The 18,559-nt window shown below is 57.0% G+C and overlaps 6 protein-coding genes across 6 annotated transcripts; 3 read left to right on the top strand and 3 right to left on the bottom strand.

The window, feature by feature from the left end:
* Positions 1-4,405: 4,405 nt before the first annotated feature.
* Positions 4,406-6,166, bottom strand: J7T54_005687 (uncharacterized protein; the record flags this gene model as incomplete). The annotated part of the gene is made up of 1 exon (XM_051504133.1): positions 4,406-6,166. The coding sequence occupies one exon, from the start codon at positions 6,164-6,166 to the stop codon at positions 4,406-4,408; it is 1,761 nt and encodes a 586-aa protein (XP_051364514.1).
* Positions 6,167-6,841: 675 nt separating this feature from the next.
* On the top strand, positions 6,842-9,578 carry J7T54_005686 (uncharacterized protein; the record flags this gene model as incomplete). The annotated part of the gene is made up of 3 exons (XM_051504132.1): positions 6,842-7,479; positions 7,552-8,156; positions 8,416-9,578. The coding sequence occupies 3 exons, from the start codon at positions 6,842-6,844 to the stop codon at positions 9,576-9,578; spliced, it is 2,406 nt and encodes an 801-aa protein (XP_051364513.1).
* A 504-nt stretch (positions 9,579-10,082) lies between these two features.
* J7T54_005685 (uncharacterized protein) lies at positions 10,083-11,997 on the top strand (the record flags this gene model as incomplete). The annotated part of the gene is made up of 2 exons (XM_051504131.1): positions 10,083-10,579; positions 10,629-11,997. 2 exons carry the CDS (start codon positions 10,083-10,085, stop codon positions 11,995-11,997), a joined length of 1,866 nt encoding a protein of 621 aa, XP_051364512.1.
* A 409-nt stretch (positions 11,998-12,406) lies between these two features.
* J7T54_005684 (uncharacterized protein) lies at positions 12,407-13,351 on the top strand (the record flags this gene model as incomplete). The annotated part of the gene is made up of 2 exons (XM_051504129.1): positions 12,407-12,796; positions 12,845-13,351. 2 exons carry the CDS (start codon positions 12,407-12,409, stop codon positions 13,349-13,351), a joined length of 897 nt encoding a protein of 298 aa, XP_051364511.1.
* A 152-nt stretch (positions 13,352-13,503) lies between these two features.
* J7T54_005683 (Major Facilitator Superfamily) lies at positions 13,504-15,156 on the bottom strand (the record flags this gene model as incomplete). Its single annotated transcript, XM_051504128.1, has 4 exons — positions 13,504-13,673; positions 13,732-14,119; positions 14,171-14,790; positions 14,862-15,156. The coding sequence occupies 4 exons, from the start codon at positions 15,154-15,156 to the stop codon at positions 13,504-13,506; spliced, it is 1,473 nt and encodes a 490-aa protein (XP_051364510.1).
* Positions 15,157-16,195: 1,039 nt separating this feature from the next.
* J7T54_005682 (uncharacterized protein) lies at positions 16,196-17,116 on the bottom strand (the record flags this gene model as incomplete). Its single annotated transcript, XM_051504127.1, has 1 exon — positions 16,196-17,116. One exon carries the CDS (start codon positions 17,114-17,116, stop codon positions 16,196-16,198), a length of 921 nt encoding a protein of 306 aa, XP_051364509.1.
* Positions 17,117-18,559: the final 1,443 nt, after the last annotated feature.

Genomic DNA, 18,559 nt, shown 5'->3' with positions numbered 1-18,559 from the left:
TTGCACTCGTTCGGGCGTGCAGTCGTGGGCGCACCGACCCGAGCCCTGGTAGTGATGTGGTGGATAGGTAAGCGCCGGAGGAAGGATGGGGCTGGGATATCTGCTGTGTAGTAAACCCCGGGTAACAGGCAAAATGCCGAAGGATGCGGGTATTCGAGGACCCGACAAGTATGGCGTGGGCGCTTCGAGTTTAAAAAACTATCGAGTCAAAAGGATATGGATGGCCTGCAGGAACCACAGCGACGTCTGGCTATTCGATGCGGGAGTACAAGTCGGAGGGGAGGCGGCGAGCACGAAGGGGGAATGACTGCTGGAGGTAGGGATAGCAGACAGGTAATAAGTGGTAATCCAGGCACGGAAGGTGGGCTGGCGGGTTGTTGGTTGAAGCACTGCAAAGCCCATGAGAAAGGGGGGGGGCGTGTAATTGTGAATAATGGATGGATGGATGGATGGATACGTGGACGGAGGACTGACTGGAGGACTGGAACCAGGTCTCAAGTCACTCCAGCCGACGCAGGCACCAGTTCCTCGTTCGCTGTCCGCCGAACACTGAATTTGCAAGCCAGTTAAAAGGTGGTGGCCATGAGTGCCATGTCAGACAGGCTGGGACCGGAGACAGACAGTGAGTGACATGGACTCCATCATGTGCCTGCCGTGCCAAGCCAACGAAAGCCAGATGGAAAGGGCGTCCCCTCGATCTTGAAAACAGGGCCCGCACTAACGGTCCGTAGCTTGGACCGCAATGATCTGATCCGAGTCTTTAAAAGCCTGGCCTGCACTGGGCTGAAGCAGAGTTTCTTCGGGTATCCGTAAGGAGTATTCCAGTCATACCTGACCTTGCACTGCCAAGCCTCTACCAGCCCGCCTGGCCCTGCCAGCCCGCTCGGCCTCAGTAAACGGCCATCTAATTACTTTACTGAAAACGCCCAACTCCATTCTCTGTATCCGCACGGAGTATTGTTGTTGATTATCGATTGTCTGCCCGTCAGTCGAATGCGCCAGTGCAGGAGTCCCGGATGCGGGCTGCATATCATCTGCGACCGGCCAATCAGCCCGTTTGCGTTCACTGTGGTTGGCGGCAGGGCGAAGCTGGTGAGTGGTGGTGCCTGCCCGCCTGCCCGCCGGGCGCTGTGAGACAGCGCCCAAGACATGATGAAAGGAAATGCGAAATGGCCCGAACCGCTGATTGCAGTATCCATGTCATTAGGGGGGCATGCTCTATACTGGCTCCAGTCTGTCAGGTACGATGAAGCCAGGCCGTACATGGTGGCCACAGGGTCGCGCAAGTGATAGGCAAGGTATTACATGTATGCTGGCGTCTGGTGATAGCTCATCGTCATCCATGCCTCCGCCGCACGAGAAGTATGATGCGAGGCTCGTGGCCGAGATCTTTAAAGTGCCTGGATTTCTCCCATGTGGATGTGTCCCCTGGGGCCTCTGACTCGAGCACCGCGGCCTGGAGGGGGGTGCGCCTATGTACGACATGAGGCTACGAGACTTTGGTCGAGACACAACGTGCTGAAGAGACCGCACGGAACACAGACGAGACGAAGCAAGACAATCTTTATTACGGACTGTTGAAACTGTTTCCCAGCCTTCACGAGGGGGGCCAGGCGAGCCGCGAAGCTGGTGATGAATCGTCGTGCGCAGCACTCAACTCCTTACCACGGTGCATCTGAGGCTCAGGGACGGGACTACGTGCGCGCCATTGCTGGATGACGATGCCTGCGCGTTATACGCTGACAGACTGAGAGCTGCCACCGCGCCGCGAGAGGGGCCGGCGCCCACGGTGGTGGGGCCATTCGTGGTGATCCTTGCTTGGCCGTGTAATGCGAGGGGCTGGGCGTGTCAGAGCGCACGCATAGCAGATCCGCTGATCTTGTGATGGACCGAATTTGCCCTGACCGCCATCTTCTCTTCTTTTATCAATTATTCCCTCGTGTTTACGTCCGTAGACAGGAGGCAGACGCCCGCCACGAGGCTGGCGAGCCCTGTTCTCTCCATGCAGGGAGGATGGACGAGTGACACCTCCCAGGAATAGCATTCGGAGCTATCATGGCGAGCCTTGGCGAGGTACATGGAGGGGTGCCCTACGTAGATGCAGTTACCGCTGGCCGCAGCGCAGCAGCAGTGCCATTCAGCCTAGCTTGATGCGTCGACTGGATTTCGCGGACCTTTGCCAACAAACCTAAGGTAGGTAAGTAGGTAACCTAGCTTATTAGCCTTGGGTCAGCCGACAGCACCAGCGCCATGTCACTCTCGGTTCCTGGAATGGTCCCCTGGCGGAGCATCGGCCGCCTGACTGGAGTGCAACATCACCACCAAGCATCGTCTGTGCCTCGTGTCGTTAGAGGTTGTCTTGTTCCTGCCCGGCGTCCCCGGCGTCCCCGGCGTCAGAGACATATTCCAGTGGTAACATGAACAACGGTTACAGAGTGAAGCGGTCGTGGTATTGAGCTGCGCTATGCGTTTTGCTTGAATGGCACCGATACGTCGTGGCCAAAGGACTCTTCGCGCGCGCACTAGTATTGACGGATACTGCGGGGTGTCTCTGGTCTGGTGGCTGCATGATGTGGACTGGAGATGCTGACCCTCCCGCCGCCCCTCGCTGTGGAAGTGGTGGGGTCTACCAGCAGCCATGACGTTCTTGACCGCTTCAGAAGCGCTCTCGGATGCACACAGAATGCCATTTGGAATGAAACCCCCATTTATTATTTTCATTTGGGACAACCGAGCTACCTGGTATCGATGATGCGATAGCTTCATTGTCGCTGATTGCATCTCCGCATGATAACGATGCATTCAGTATTGGGCGCACTTGATTATTATCCAAGTGGAGATCACCATGCCTCGCTCCAGTCTTTCAGCTCAAAACGCATTCTCGAAGGTTTTCGTCCTGGCATCTGTCTTGGAGGCTGGTATGGATCAGCATATCGTGCCCTCCGGCAGACGTCGATGTGACTGCATCCACAAGCGCAGGTATCATCAAGATGGACTACATGACGATGGCAAATAGATCGAGGTTGCAGTCATCTCAGAGGCATTCTCGGCCAACGCGTCCCATGTCAGCACAGCACTAGATGCCGGCCCTCTCCTTACTCCTGATAGCCGAATGAGCTGAATTTAATTAGACTCTCCCGATAAGCTCGGAAGATACATGTATGCACATCAAGACATGCGCACTTGGTTACATTGCTAGCATATAGTACAGTCGTACTAGACTAGCAAGCACATGCAGGGAGAGAGGTACTAGCTGCATGATAATCACAAGTACTAGGCACGGGCACCCGCCTCCTGTTGATTCTATCGATAATCTTGTATGAGTGCCGCAGCCTCCCAGGCGAATGGAATACATGGGAACCCCAATGGGAAATGCTGTCCGTTCTCCTTGACGGCCCCTCCCAGTACCACCTGTCACAGGACTCGACCTGACCCTGGACCTGATCCTCAATGTGCCGTCATCGAGAATATTTGAGTTCGCGTAGCGGGCCCAGAGGACCGCCTAAACATCCACCTCTCAAGCTCTCCGGACCGATCGAAAAAGAACATAGGGACCAACGGCCAGTCAGCCACAAGGCACGGGTGGTTAGCCTACCAGAAATCGCCCGGCCCCCTTGCGCTCGCTCGGGTATGACCCCAAGAGGGAGCTCAGCATACCTTGACGGAAAACTCTGGGCCCGGGAGTGTTGTCCAGCTTTGGTCGCCATCATATGGGAGCCTTTGAAGGCTGGCTAAGAAGACTGCGGCCACTCGGAGGGATCAATTATCAAGCCCGTCAACATACACCGCGGTGCGCTGTTTCTGCATGCTCTATACCCTGCCGTTGAATGTCGAGCATCCGCATACCTCCCATCCTCCCGCTGGGTACACGGACGGGTTGATACATCTTGGAATCTGACCCATCTTGGTTACCCGGTGTGCCTGCTGTGTATCTCCTCGGCTACTGCAAGGGATGTCACGTACATGACAAGTGCAACGCTGACACGCAGGGACCAGTGCCGCGTGCCTTCTTCACCGCCATTTTGACCGTGGCCTTGCTTCGTCGTCGCGGTGTTGTGCATGAAGCAGGTCGGATCTCGCAAGCTATGTAAGGGTCCGATTCTCTTACACCCGGATAAGCCGAGACCCAGCCATGCGCGAAGTGACGCTGGCTAGAACAACCGATCACCTGTGCGGAGAATCTACACTTCCAACCCAACCGGGTCAGAGTCCCCTTGTGATGTACGAAGCGAATAAGATTAGACCTGCTATGTTATAATTGTGGAGTCATCAAAGTATCAACCGCAACCAAGAGATACAAACACAAGACGCCAAAAACATGCCATGCCTCCCATCAAAGGACTCCGACGCCACACATACCAAGTGCCAGTCATACATGCTCCGCTCGTGCCATTGGTCATGTCCATCAAATATCCAACATGCTTCGCACCTTGGTGGGCGGCGCATTGATCGAATTGCTCGTGGCCGTACTGTTACTGCGCTCGCTCGTCGCGGGCCGCTGGCTGCTCGTCGAACCCCTGCCACGCACGTCCCTGTAGTCTGGCGGGGGTCCGTCCTCCTGGAGGTAGGCGAGTCGGCGGATACGCTCTGCTTCAGCCTCGCGATCCCGGCGCTCGACCTCGGCGGGATCGGGGAACAGCAAGCTCGAGGCCATGTCTAGAACACGCTGGTTCTCGGGGTTGCTCCCGCAGGCCAGCTCGTCCCCGCGGTCCATGCTGTGCACGCCAGCCAAGTCGGCACGGGGATTCCACTCCTCCCTGTTGTTCCTCTTTCTGCGGCCGTAGTTGCTCATCTCGATGTTGATGCCGTCGTCCTGGCGAGCCTCGGACTCCATGTTCTCACGGATGTCCCGCTCCATGTCGCCCTCGGCCCGGCGCCCGACACCCCGTCCCTGGCCAACTTCTTGGACGTTCTTGAGCAGCTTGTCGCGGAAGGTCCCGACAATGTGCTCCCCCTTGACGCGGCGCCACCAGGCAGGCTTGCGGACGAGACCCAACTCCCTGTCCAGGGTCTCGCCGCGCACCCTTCTCTGCCTGATGAGCTCCTTGTCCTCGTTGGGGCTGGCGTAGCCGTAGGCGATCTGGACGATCAGGATGAGGAGCTGCGCTCCGTACCCCCAGCCATAGATGATGGGGACAGGTCCATCCTTCTTGATGACGGAGTAGTCAAAGTCAAAGGAGATGAGTGCCTGATACCCAATGACGCTCAGAAGGAGGGGAATCAGTAAAAGGAAGCGCAGGGGAATCGCCTTGACGAGGCCAACGCCGCGGTTGATGATCCCGCGGTTGCGGGGCTTGTAGTGCCTGATCGAGTGCCACAGTGAGAAGCAGATGACCAACCAGGCGGCAAAGAGGAAGAACGCGCCAACCTTGAATCGGATGCTTGTCGCCGCCACTCGCGCGACGTTCTCGATCTGCTCCGGGTAGCGCTGCTTCTGGGCAAACGTCCAGCTGCGGGGGATGACCATGAAAAAGTTCATCCATGTCAGAAAGTAGAAGATGAGCGGGAGGAAGAACTCGACCCTGGCGCGCCGATCCTCCTCGGACAGGGCGAACGGGTTGGGATCAATGTACTGCCTCTCGAGCCAGCTGCCCCAGTGGCGGACCGCTTCCCACACGACACACGTGGTGCCCATGCACATCAAGTACCAGAAGAAGCTCGTCACGATGAGGGGCAGCTGCTGCACGCGGTACCGGTCGACTTCGACGTTGAGGAACAGGCTGATGAGCGAGCAGGCGCAGACGAAGCAACCCCAGTACCATTGCCACCTCCGTCCGATGGGAGTGAACCGTTTCTCCGTGGGAAGATAATGCCGTCCGTGCTTGGCTAGAACCGTGAGGATGAGGACAAGGGCGATGCCGAATGCGCATGCCATGCCGATGCCAGTAAAGCCGCGCTCGCCGATCGGGTCAACGGGGTAGTAGCAGTTGGTGTGGTTGATAAAGGTGCCATTCTGTAACAAGAGCGGAGGCGCATAGGGCTCCTGCACGAGCCAGCATTTGCTGCCGTTGGACAAGGTCTGGTTGTCGAAGAGAGTGTAGTTGAAGTGCTCGAGCGTGGTCTTGTTGTAGTGCACGCCACCAATCAAGGTGTCGGTATCGTTGTCGCCGCCGGGAAAGTCGATCTCGGCGCGGGCATGGAGGAGGAGGTCGGCGGCGGTGATCATGATGGGCGATGGCGTTGACCCGTGAGGCCTAGAGGAACGGCGGCTTACACGGAAGCGGAAGCCTTATCGCGCTGACTTGACATTCGAGACGGACGGATGGCTCGAGGTGGGAGAGGCGGGAGGTGAGAGTGAGATGGCAGGTTGAGAAAAAGTTTCCAATCGACCGCGACGCGAGGTACGTCCGGGAGAGACACGGGGTTTGCGGTGTTCAACCACCCGCGCGCAAAAGGCGATGGAAGCGAACACCGAAGAGCTACTAATCGGCAGTGCCGGAACCAGGATGATTCAGGTTGGTGGTGCCGTAGAAGGAATTATGGATCGAGGGCGCCAGAACGGAGGCTGCAAATGCCGCAGTCGATCATCACGTTTGCTGACATAAGCGTAAGTCCGAGAGAGTCTGGCACTCGACCACGCGATTGTATGATCAATCAGTCGCAGTTTGAATGAATTCAATGCTGTGGGATTGCAGTAGGGCAGTAATTACGTTCGCTGATATAGTATCAGGCCTGTTATATAGGATTGTGGATGAGGAGGCCGATGGATGCCATGCAGCTCCAAGCACCCTGGACTTTTGTCAGCCTGCCCTGGGTCTGCCGCGATTTTCTTCCCCACGCTAAGACAAAACATCCATCGAAATCGCCCGAGGCCGAATCTTGACTGCACGAGCAGCCCACCATGACCACAGCATCCCAAGACAACGACGAGCCGTCCTACATCGACTACGAGACATTCCTAGATCCGAATTTCAAGCCAGCTGCCTTTGCCAACTCGCTGGTCGTTGCGACCAACAACCCCAATGACTCCACGCTAGACCTATCAACCCCCCTTTCGAGGGTTCTCTTTGACGCCCAAGAGGTCGACTCGCACATTGACTCTCTGACGACGCGCTCTGCGATACCGCTACTTCAGTATACCCAAGAGCAAACAAGCGCCAGTGCACGGATCGTTGATGAGCTTGACGCTCAGATCAAGACGTTGAATGATAGCTACAAGCAGCTAGAGAAGGAGGTTGTCGATAAGCATGCCGAAGCAGACGAGGTGCGGCAGGTTGCTCTGCGACTATGGGAGACTTTGAGATTGGCGCGGTCTGTTGGTCGATGTCTGCAGCTCGGACGCCAGCTCGAAGTCCAGCATGCCGACCTGGGAGGCTCAGGGGCTGGTGACGACCAAGCCGCTTTGGTGCGGTGCTCCTACACCATTCTCAGTCTGCGGGAGATACTCGAGAAAAGGTCGCAAGGAGAAGAAGGGTTCGGGCTAAACAGAGTGGACGCGGTGCGCAGCCTGCAGGACACCGTCATCAACCCCATTGAACGGTCAGTGCGAGATACAGCGGAGCGAACCATACGCGACTTTGCGATCACAAACTCAATGACATTCACCCAAAGCGAAGAGGCTCGAGAGAACATGGCGTCGGCCATGGCGACTCTATATCTTCTGTCGCCATTGGTCACGCTCAAGGCGGAGAAATGGGAGAAATGGATCCCTCGGTATCTGCTCGTCGCCCTCGAATCCTACATACGGACAGCCCTGCAGACATCTGTGACGATCCTCTCCCGAGCCTTGAGTCAGCTGCCGACGCTGGAAAGGGCGCTGTTGGAAGTCTCTGCCAAATGCCAGCACATTGTCGCCCTGGAGATCATTCTCGAAGCTACCAAGGCGCCTTCGCACCCACTGCTCCCCGCTGATGCACGGCAGAGCCAAGTACCACTGCTGCAGTCCATGTACGCGCACCTGGAGACATCCTCGCTTCCATCGTACTACTGGCGAACAATGGCTAGCAACCTGGCCAGTCGTGTGCAAGACATTGTCAACCGAGGCGGCGTGGTCGCGAGGACCTTGAAATCGAACAAATCCAATGTCGGGGATGCCATCCGACACGCCGTCCTCAGGGGCTGCCAGCCGCCCAACGCACTGTCCGGGTCGAGGAGGACGACGGGCAACTGGGAGCGTGAAAGTGCAGTCATGGTGGCGAGCGTAGTCAACAACCTGGGTCGGTAGACGTGATCTATACGAGACAGGCGGTTATTGACGCACAACGCCTCACTGCCCCCCTGACGAATCAGTCCAGTCTCCATCGAATGGCGGCAAGCGTGCGGCACTGCCATGAGGTGGATCCAGTCCCCGCACGCCTCACCTCAGTCGACCCCATCAATATAATGATCTGTGTTCTCTTCATACTGCAGACCTACTTGAGAAGTCCATAGCTGTTGACTATATCATTTTGCTTCCCACCATGGCTCCCAACGCAGGCCTCGTGCACCCAAAGGAGTACGACATCAAAGACAGCAACGTCGAGCTCATTGGCACCGATATAGACCACCAGGTCAAGTACAATTCGGCCGTGTCCGAGCCAGCCTGGCACGCCAACAATGTAGGCGCCGCGGCTGGCCTTCACATCTGGCGCATTGAGGACTTCCAGGTCGTCGGCTGGCCCAAGGACAAGTACGGCCAGTTCTACGACGGCGACAGCTACATTGTCCTGCACTCGTACAAGGTCGGCGACGACAAGCTGGGCCACGACATCTTTTTCTGGCTGGGCAACCACACCACGCAGGATGAGGCGGGCACCGCGGCATACAAGACCGTCGAGCTCGACGAGTTCCTCCATGGCGCAGCCACCCAGCACCGGGAAGTGCAGCGTGCGCCGTCGGACGAGTTCCTGTCTTTGTTCCCGCGCATATCCATTCGCGCCGGCGGTGTCCGATCTGGCTTCCGCCACGTGGAGGAGGAGGTCAAGGAAGAGATCCTCACACTTCTCCGCGTGTTCAAGAACCCAAGTGCCGGCGCCAACGGGTTGGTTGTGCACGAAGTGGAACCCACTTGGAAAAGCCTGGACGACGGTGATGTCTTTGTCCTGGACACTGGCGACAAGATCTGGGTATGGCAGGGCAAGGGCTGCAGCCCCATGGAGAAGGCCAAGGCAGCCCAGGTTGTCCACGACATGACCCTCGCCAAGCACGTCGATGTCGAGGTCCTGACACAGGCAGAGTCGCGCTCGAGGCGGATCGTTGACCTGCTGGGTGGAAATGACGAGACGCCCACGGACGGATTCAAGGCCAGCCGACCTTTGGCCCAGGCTCGCAAAGTGGGACAGGAGGGGACGACCAAGAAACTTTTCCGCCTGAGCGATGCTTCGGGTGAGCTGACTTTTGACCTGGTCAAGGACGGCCCCACCCTTTCCACGGACGATCTCGATGGGAACGACGTATTTATCCTTGATGACGCTGGTCAGGCTGTCTGGGTTTGGGAAGGGCAAGGGGCCAGTAAGGCGGAGAAGTCCAAGTGGTTGCATGTGGCAAGGGTGTACATCAACTGGCTGACCAGCCAAAACGACGACGCTTATCTCATACCGTTGGCAAAGGTGCACGAGGGTCACGAGAGTCGTTCTTTTTTGAAAGCTATTGAAACATAGTGTTGGAGGTTCGATTTCGCTGGCAGAGCCAGTTGGCTAGGCGTGCCGCAGGGTAAGCGAGTGGCTGCTGGAAAATCAACTTCCGGTTAGAGGACGTGCCCTTGGTCTATTCACAGGTTCGCGTCTTAAACACCCGTCTGAGGCTATTATTTTCCGCCTGCCATCTCGTCGTGATCGGACAAACGGCCGTAATGGCTGCGTGTCATGATCCCTCCTAGTTCAAGATTGTCTCCTCCCGCATGTTTAACTTCCCCCAAGATCTCTTTCCCCGCATGGATGTCACCTTGCTGGAGAGTTGGCGCCTGGTGTTGTGTCACAATTGAGGAGTTGAGCGTGTGTCTTCCGCATCATGTTCTTCCGGAGAACCACGTTGGCCGGGCCAGTATGGGCTGAGAGAGTCCATACCGTGGTCTATAAGACAGGCGCCCGTACCGCATACGATGGCTGGGCTTGCCGAAGCAGGCACTCCCTACATTCTCCTTCAGCTCTCTCTCAAATTCCATCATGCCCTCCGTAAAGCGTGCGATCAGGATTGCCGGCTCGTCTGGCGGTTTCTCCGACCGTCAGCGCGCCATTGGCGACCTGGCCAAGAACTGCGACGTTGACTGCATCATCGGCGACTGGCTGTCCGAATGTACAATGACCCTACACGGCGCGCAGAAACAGGAGAATGAGAAGCTTCGGAAAACAGGACAGCTCACGGACGAGCCTGCCGGTCTCTTTGACCCGACCTTTATGGATAATATCTCACCCGCGTTGCCGTACCTCACGTCCAAGAACATCAAGGTTGCCGTGAACGCTGGTGCGAGCGATACCGAACTTCTCGCAAAGACCGTGGAGGAGGAGGTCAAGAGGCAGGGGCTCGACCTCAAAGTTGGATGGGTGAGTGGTGACGAGGTTACGGAGACTGTGAAGAGGTTGCAGGCCAACGGGGAGGTCTTTCCCAGCTTGATGAACGGGAAGCCTCTGAGTGAATGGGGACACGAAATCATCGCGGCCCAGTAAGTGAAGTCTCTCTCAACGGTGGACTTTTAAGCTGAGACAGAAAAGATGCTACCTCGGAGGCGCAGGCGTTGCTGAGGCCCTTCGCCAGGGCTGCGACATTGTCATTTGCGGTCGTGTTGCCGATGCTGCCACGACTATTGGCGCTGCCATGTGGTGGCACGGCTGGGACCGTGAGACTGACCTGGATCAGATTGCTGGGTCTCTCGTGGCAGGCCACCTGATTGAGTGCTCGGCCTACGTCTGCGGCGGGTACTACTCAGGCTTCAAGAGGCTCATGGACAAATGCGAGAACATTGGCTTCCCCATTGCCGAGGTGGACGCTGACGGTTCATGTGTCATCACCAAAGAAGCTGGCACTGGCGGTGAAGTCTCCGTCGGAACTGTCTCGTCGCAGCTTCTGTACGAAATTCAGGGTCCCCTCTACTACGGTTCCGATGCCACGGCCAACCTCGAGGGCATCGTCATGAGGGAGATTGGCAAGGACCGCGTCCAAGTCACCGGTGTCAAGGGCCTTCCCGCACCATCAACGACCAAGGTCGGACTGACAGCCTGGGGCGGCTACCAAGCCGAGTTCCACTACCACATTGTCGGTCTGGACCTTGAAGAAAAAGCCGAGTGGACGGAGCGGCAAGTTCGCCACTCGATTGGCGACGCGATCAAGGATCTCACCTGTCTCAAGTTCTCGCTGAACGGCTACTCCCAGGAGAACCCTCGGAACCAAGAGGTCGCGACCGTCGACTTGCGCGTCTTTGTCCAGACAAAGAAGAAGGCGCTCGTCGACAAGTCCACTCTTGACGTCCCCGGATTCAACCGCTGGTGCATGGAGAACTTTTTGCAGTCATGTCCTGGTGCGTCCCTGGACAACGACCAGCGCCAGAGCGAGGGCAAGGATTTCTTCGAGTACTACGTGACCCTGCTGCCGCAGTCGGAAGTCAAGCACCGCGTGGAGCTCCCGTGGATGGGGAAGAGCATCGACATTCCAGTGCAGAACAATGTCACGACATATCCGCGGGATCAAAAGTCGTACGAGTGCGCTCGCCCCGTGGACTTGACGTCCTATGGACCTACCACACGCGGACCCCTGGGCTGGGTCGTTGGTGGTCGTTCGGGCGACAAGGCCTCGGATGCCAATGTTGGGTTCTACGTGCGCCACGAAGACGAGTACGACTGGCTACGCAGTCTTCTCACAATGGACAAGGTGCACCAACTCCTCGAGGGCTCCGACAAGGGCCGCAAGATTGAACGGTTTGAGATTCCGGGGATTAGGGCGGTGCACTTTTTGATTCGGGATCACCTGGATCGGGGCTTCAACTCGACGAGCGAGTATGATACGCTGGGTAAGAATGTGTGCGAGTATTTGCGCGCCAAGTACGTCGACATTCCCAACAAGTTCCTCAGAAGGGGGAGGTTCTGAGCTATTCTGGAGCTGTTCAGGACGGACTATTACAGCGAGGCTCAATACCAGCATTTTGTCTGTCCACCCTGGCCTGGAGGTGATATTGCTCCTCTCCTTGCCCAACTGTCCATGAGTGCCATGCTAGTTTCGGGCCGTGCATCTACCGCCGCTATGGTGAGAGCTGCCTGTCCAAGCTGATTATAGTGATACGACAGTGAAATTTTAGTCCAGAAGCTATCGTAGCATTGAATACTTGTAGGCGACGGGACGGGCGAATGGCGATCACCAAGACCATGTCAGCAATGACGTCATAGGAAGGCGTAACGAGGACATCTGCTGACAAGGTGCCAACGCCGCGTCTCGCTTGCACACTTGCGCACTTGCAACAAACCCTGACATCCTGCCGCATCGGCATTCACAAGCAAAGATGGCCCAGCCAGGTCCCCAAGACGAAAGACGCCCCTTGACGCGTCCAGCGGACCAACCCAGCAGCTTCCTGAGGCGCCAAGCGGGGGCCATCAAGCGGTGCGCCATCGCCGCCTCCTATCCCCTACGTGGCATCTGGTTCTTTGTGCGCAGCGGTGAATACTGGCCACTGTTCTTTGGAAGGCTGTTGCCCCTGTCGCTAATATCGTGTCTGGTGTATCTCATCCTGTTCACGTTCGCTTTCCTGCCGCAGCTCGCCTTCCTGGCGATTTTCCAGGGGCGAGGCGCGTGGGTCAATGCGACGTTTCTGGTGCTCGGTGAGGGGCTGGTCATCATCCAGGGTCTTTTTGAAGGCTTCTTTGTAGACGAGTGTCGCGTGGATGTGTTTGATGTGGGTCCATGTTCCTGAGGGCGTCGCAGCTCGGCTAATTGAGAACAGGCTACGCTCATCAAGCTCTCATGGACGGACCTTGTCTCACCACATCGTGTCCTGTACCCAGACGCCCCCAATGCGGTCAAGATGCTTGGGAAACCGACGTCATCCGCCGTGTATACGCCATGGAGTATCGTCCAGATCGTCGAACTCGCATGTTGCCTGCCACTGAATTTCATCCCCTGGTTCGGCACACCCATGTTTGTCATCATCACGGGGACACGCCTGGGCAAGCTGTCCCACTATCGATGGTTCCAGCTGCGTGGATTCTCCAAGCAGGAGCGCAAGGTGGAGGCGAAGCGTCTGGCTTGGGAAGATGTGTGGTTTGGGACGGTGGCCATGATCCTGGAGCTCATCCCGATTCTGTCCTTCTTCTTCCTGCTTACGACCACGGCGGGCGCTGCCATGTGGACAGTGCGTATTGAGGAGGGCCGGCGGTCCGTTGTGTCTGAGGAAGCGGAGCGAGCGGGGGGACCGAGTGAGCAGCCCCCAGCATACACTGATGTTGTGTGACGGGCTACTGTGGCTGCCAAGATTCCGCGGTACGTAGCCCGCAAAGGATTTCATTACTTTGAGGACGTGAATATATTCAAATCGATATGCTTCATGAAACGCTACAATATGTACCGTGGCCTGCAGAGAAGCGACAAGTGCATGTCGTTCGGTCAGATCTTGCCTCGCCAGCCCATCCCCGTCTTGCGCATCTTCACTATCTTGGAGCAGAGCAGGAAGAAGCACCCGAGGGCCAAGGAAGCTCCCGAGAATGCCTGCGCTCCGACATAACTCCCCGTGGAGTCAATGATGGAGCCAGCGATGGGGGGTCCCGTCAGGACGGCTAAGAATATCACAGTCAGCTCGAATCGGGAGACGCGATGCAAAGCACCCCAACTTACCAAACGACACAATCGTGAAACCCATCCCCATGCGCACGCCCAGCTTGCGCAGGTCCGTCGTCAGGAACGACAAGGCGACGGGGAACAGGCTCTGGATACCGCCCGCAAAGATCCCGTAGAGGACGGCCCAGGCATACAAGGCACCCTGCGTGTCCACGGCGATCCAGCAGAAGCTCAGCAGCGAGGTGACGCCGCAGATGGGGATGAAGATGTTGACGGCGCCAAAGCGGTCGGCGAGGAAGTTGGGGATGATCCGGCCGGTGAGGCCGACGCCATTCATGACCAGCAGCAGGTTGAGGGAGCTGTCAAAGCTAAAGGGGTCCTTCTCCAGCCCGTCGCGGGAGAATCTGGCCAGGTAGTAGAAGGCAAAGTAGACACCCCAGAAGAACTGCTCGGGTTAGGACTTTGCGGAGCGTACAGGAGAGGGGACTGGACTCACGCAGAAGGCTCCTGTCACGTAAAAGGTGTACTCGAGCTCCCGGAAGGCGGCCAACTCGACAATAGGTCCCGTCTTGCGCGGCCTGATGCGTGGCTTGGCGAGAGAGTTGGATATGGCGAGGCTCGCGAGCTGGACCAGACCAATGGCCCTGATGGTCCAGGGGAACCCGATCCGGGGCAGGAGCTCGCGCGCCATGATGGGAAAGATGAGTCCGCCGGTGACGGAGCCGGCGGCCGTCAGGCCAATGGCCACGGCCCTCCTCTTGAGAAAGTAGGTCGAGACGAGGGCGAGGGAGGGGCAGAAGAGGAGACCGTTGCCGATGCCGATGCAGATGCCCTGGGCGAGCATAAAGTGCCAGTACTTTGTGCAGAGCGAGGTCATGAAGATGCCGAGCAGCTGGAAGAAGCTGCCGAGGAGGAAGATGGGGCGAAAGTAGCCGGCGTCGGCGAGGCGCCCCGTGAAAGTGCCGAGGAAGAAGAGCAGGAAGACGGTGAGGGAGCCGATGAAGGAGATTTCAAAGTCGGAGCGCTCTGGGAGCAGGGTGGGAAGGTAGTCCTGCCAGACGCCGAAGCTGTTGATGAAGCCCCAGCTGTTGGAGATGACAAAGTGCCCGGCGATGCCTGGGAGGCGGGGGGTGGTTGGTTAGCAGGCTGTGTGAAAGCGTTGGTGTTGGGAGTTGAGGTGTCATTACATTGTGACCAGGCCTGCATGCCACCGTCTGGGGGCGGCCCTGGATCGACGCTGGAGCGCGAAGTGACGCGACTGAGCACGCGGTCTAGTATCGACGGCTGGTCGCCTCCCTCGTCGGAGGAGGACTCGTCGTCGTGGCCATCGTCAGCCTCCGGGAGGGAGGGGTGGTGTTCTGCCCTAGTGCTCGAGGTGGCGCGCTTGTCGGGTGATTGCGCCGTCCTGCTTTCCATCTCGCCAGAGGCATACTGCTGCGATTGCTTCTCGGGGTCACTTTGGCGGTCATGTTCTGTCGCCATGATCGGCGTGTCGCTCGGGGTGGGGTCCCGGGTGGGTGAGTGATGAGAGGAGAGCGTGCGGACGGATGCTGATGCGTTCCAGTCTGGTGGTGGTAGGCGTCACAGTGTCATGTCGCGGCGCGGGAGAGATATAGCAGTGTGTTAGAATGTCCAACTGAGTCATCCTACGGATGCCCATCTGTAGCAATGTGGATAGCTATGAGCGCTGTCGGTCGGGAAGATGAACCTTAGATTCAGTCACCACGTACGAGGGAGTCGGATCCGGGTGACGAATGGAACAAATTGGGCGGTCCCTGTCCGTGGCTGGAAAAATTCTGGTCTCAAAGCCGAAAGGCGGGCAGGGTCCGACAGCGATGCGCAAGGTTAATTACCCAGACTAGGTGAATGTAGCCGACAGGGCGCACGCGTTGCCTTGAAAGGCGTTCATGTTGGCGGATGCGAGGCGGACATAGCCCGGGTATTGCGGATGGCTACCTGCGCGGTTCGATCGCGTTTGAAAGGAGCGCACAGGCAGCGTGAAGCGAGAGGGAAATACCAAGAACGGCCCGACAATCCCCCTGATGAAGCTGGCATCCTGCACACAAACAATTCCACTCATGCTTTCGCACCCGTCGCACCAGGCGCGTCCTCCGGAGATGACCTCCGCTCCCGGCGCTGCGATCTCGGCAGGGACCCACTGAATACTTCCTATTCGGGTAGCATCGGACATGTCACCGGCGGACAAAATGTCAACAAGACAGGACAGGACAGGAGCTTGCCTTGCATGTTCATGTTTGATATCTTTTGCCATCTTCATCAATGTCTTGATACTTAATTATGTATGCCTGGCCATATCATCCCAAGACTCCAGAATCACCCACCCATTTCATTACCCGTGTACTCCCCAGACTCGGAGGACGACTCCAATAGTCTACTCGGACGGACGGAAGTGGAACGGACAAAGAAGAGAACAGCATAGGCTTCCGCTCGCAGTTACCGATAGAAGACGGCCACGGCACCACCCACAACCAGTGCCGCAGCAGCGCGAGGCATAGATCGCTCACCAGCAGCGATGGGCACGGCACCCGTCCCCGTAGGAGACAGGCCCAGTAGGAGAGGCCGGCGCACTGGGGTAGACGGGATAGACAGGCGTAGTGGGATAGATGGGCGGATAGACGGGCGGATACACCGGCGCAGTGGAATAGACGGGAGTGGTCGGGGGCATAGGCACAGTAGGAGCAGCATAAGGTGTCGAGGCACCAGGAGTCCCAGGAGCCTGGGGCGGCCCATCTGCTTGGCGAGCCACATGGCGGCCTGTCCAGCTAGGCCTGGCAGGCGTGTCCGTCTTGGTTTCACGGCTTGCCCAGGAGGATTTCCGGGTCGTTTTGGCGGTCAATGTCGGCACCCTGGGGCTGACTGTCTGCTTCATGTACCTCGTGGTGGCGTCGATCCCCTGGGGCGCTTGAATCTGACCGTCGTAAATCTGCGAGGGTGACGAGCCCTGCATAGGTGTACTACCGCCCACAGCGCGGATGATGATGTAGACCTTCTCACAGTGGGGCGCGATCGACTGATCATACAGGTTGAAAAAGTTGCCCGACTGACAGCGGTAGAAGGTCTCCTCGGACCACAGCGCGAGATGGCCGTTGTTACAGGACGAGAACCCGGCATCGTAGATGGTCCCGGCCTGGTGGGGTTTGTCGAATTGGAACTGGCGGTTGCTGGCAATGTACCCCGTCCGGCCCTGCCCGTCTGCGAGGACGCCGTTCACGAGTCTGATGGCCAGGGCACCGCCGCTGATGCCGTCCTGGCGCCTCGTCTTGGCATTGGCGATGGGCTGGACGACGATCTCGAAGCGACCCTGCGAGAAGGTGGGCTGGCAGCCGGTTGGGGGTGATCCGGGCGGCGGGGTAGCCTCAACTATGCCAGCTATTGTGGCCGCAGCCGCCAAGAGGGATTCAAAGCTCAGAGAGTAACGCATTGTGTCTGAGTATGTGGCTTTCTGGGGACGAGTGTGTTGGAAAAATCGGCAACGATGGAGTGATGGGTTACGGCACAGGCGAAAGACGTGACTTGCTTTATAAAACCTGAAAGTTAGATATGCCCAGAGTATAAAGTGGTATTGGCTAACTTCATATGCGCTGATGATTGAGGTTCTAAAAATCATCCTTTCTAGATGTAGAGCTCTTTTCCTCCGCGGAGCAGCTCGTCGGGGACACATTGTGAGCATCATCTTTGCATCAAACGGCCAACCCTCAATGTCACCTCACCCATGGGAGGCCTGGGGCTTGCGGGGACGTCAGTTTCCAGCAACCCGAAGTTTGACGTGGAGTAGAAACTGTACGCGGAACAGCTAAAAACAGAATCCGGCGCCAGCGTGAAGACCATTCTGGGGCCGCAAAGAGACCGAACGCGCACACTTGTTGTGGGATGAGCTGTCTGATGCGCACGACGCTCATTTGTTTCCCGCACACTGGCACTCGAAAGTTCCAGTATACATTGACCGACAGTAGATTGAGGGCTTTCTCTTCGAAATTTCTGCTATCATTATTCACTGCCGTTCTTTGTGCTTACTGGTCATCTTTTGCACAATTATGCCCTTTCCAGATTGGCAAAACTGAAGGACTAGGTGCTCTGAAACTAGAGGGTCTTTGACATGGGGAGTTTTCAGGGTTTGGATTTACAAAATTGAAAGGCGGTCCGATCGTTAGAGTTCCCCTGGCCCCTTGGAAATTAAAAGCTACATGCATTTAGTCTACCAGTGTGCCTTCGCTTGCATAGTAAATCCTGTACTACGTTGCGTCTGGTTAACATTTCTGCCCAGCCTTCCTCCTTGATGCTCATCACTCAACAGCGTTCTGGCGCCGGTGCCTGGTCATCTTGCAACCCTCAGGAAGTTGGTAAAGGCCGTTGACTTCAGGCTGTCTCGAGCTTAACTTGGTCATCCAACACCGCGGGGAAGCTTTCTCCAGATGTTTTCGTGCCGTTTAATTCTACGTACTAAACTAAACGGGATATTGCTAAGAATACACATGTACCATCAACATCGATGTTGTTGTGCAATCAGCCGTCATTCTCTGCCGTCTCTATGCGATTCCTCAGCGAGGAATATGTAGGATAGCAATAAGCCACCGTCACATACAGATGTTGGGCACATACGTCTCTATCAGCTCTCTTGCCAAGCATTTCTTTTTATTGATAACAATCAATTGTCGTCATGCATTATGCTACGCATGCTCTAAGCCCCCGCGATCTCAGATTCCGGCCATCAAGGGGTATGCGTAACCGCATGCAAGTTGGAACTTCCGCCTCTCCGGCGCTAAGGTTTGAATTGAGAGAGGATGAAGACATAGTACCGGACCCCGTCATAATATACCAGATTCAAGGGCTCGGTGTCATTCGCCTCTGAAGTGCCCCAAGATGT

Source organism: Emericellopsis cladophorae, assembly GCF_022114955.1.
Source record: "Emericellopsis cladophorae strain MUM 19.33 chromosome Unknown NODE_7_length_695568_cov_118_814649, whole genome shotgun sequence".
NCBI lineage: Eukaryota > Fungi > Ascomycota > Sordariomycetes > Hypocreales > Bionectriaceae > Emericellopsis > Emericellopsis cladophorae.
This window is presented reverse-complemented; position numbering and strand designations above follow the sequence as displayed.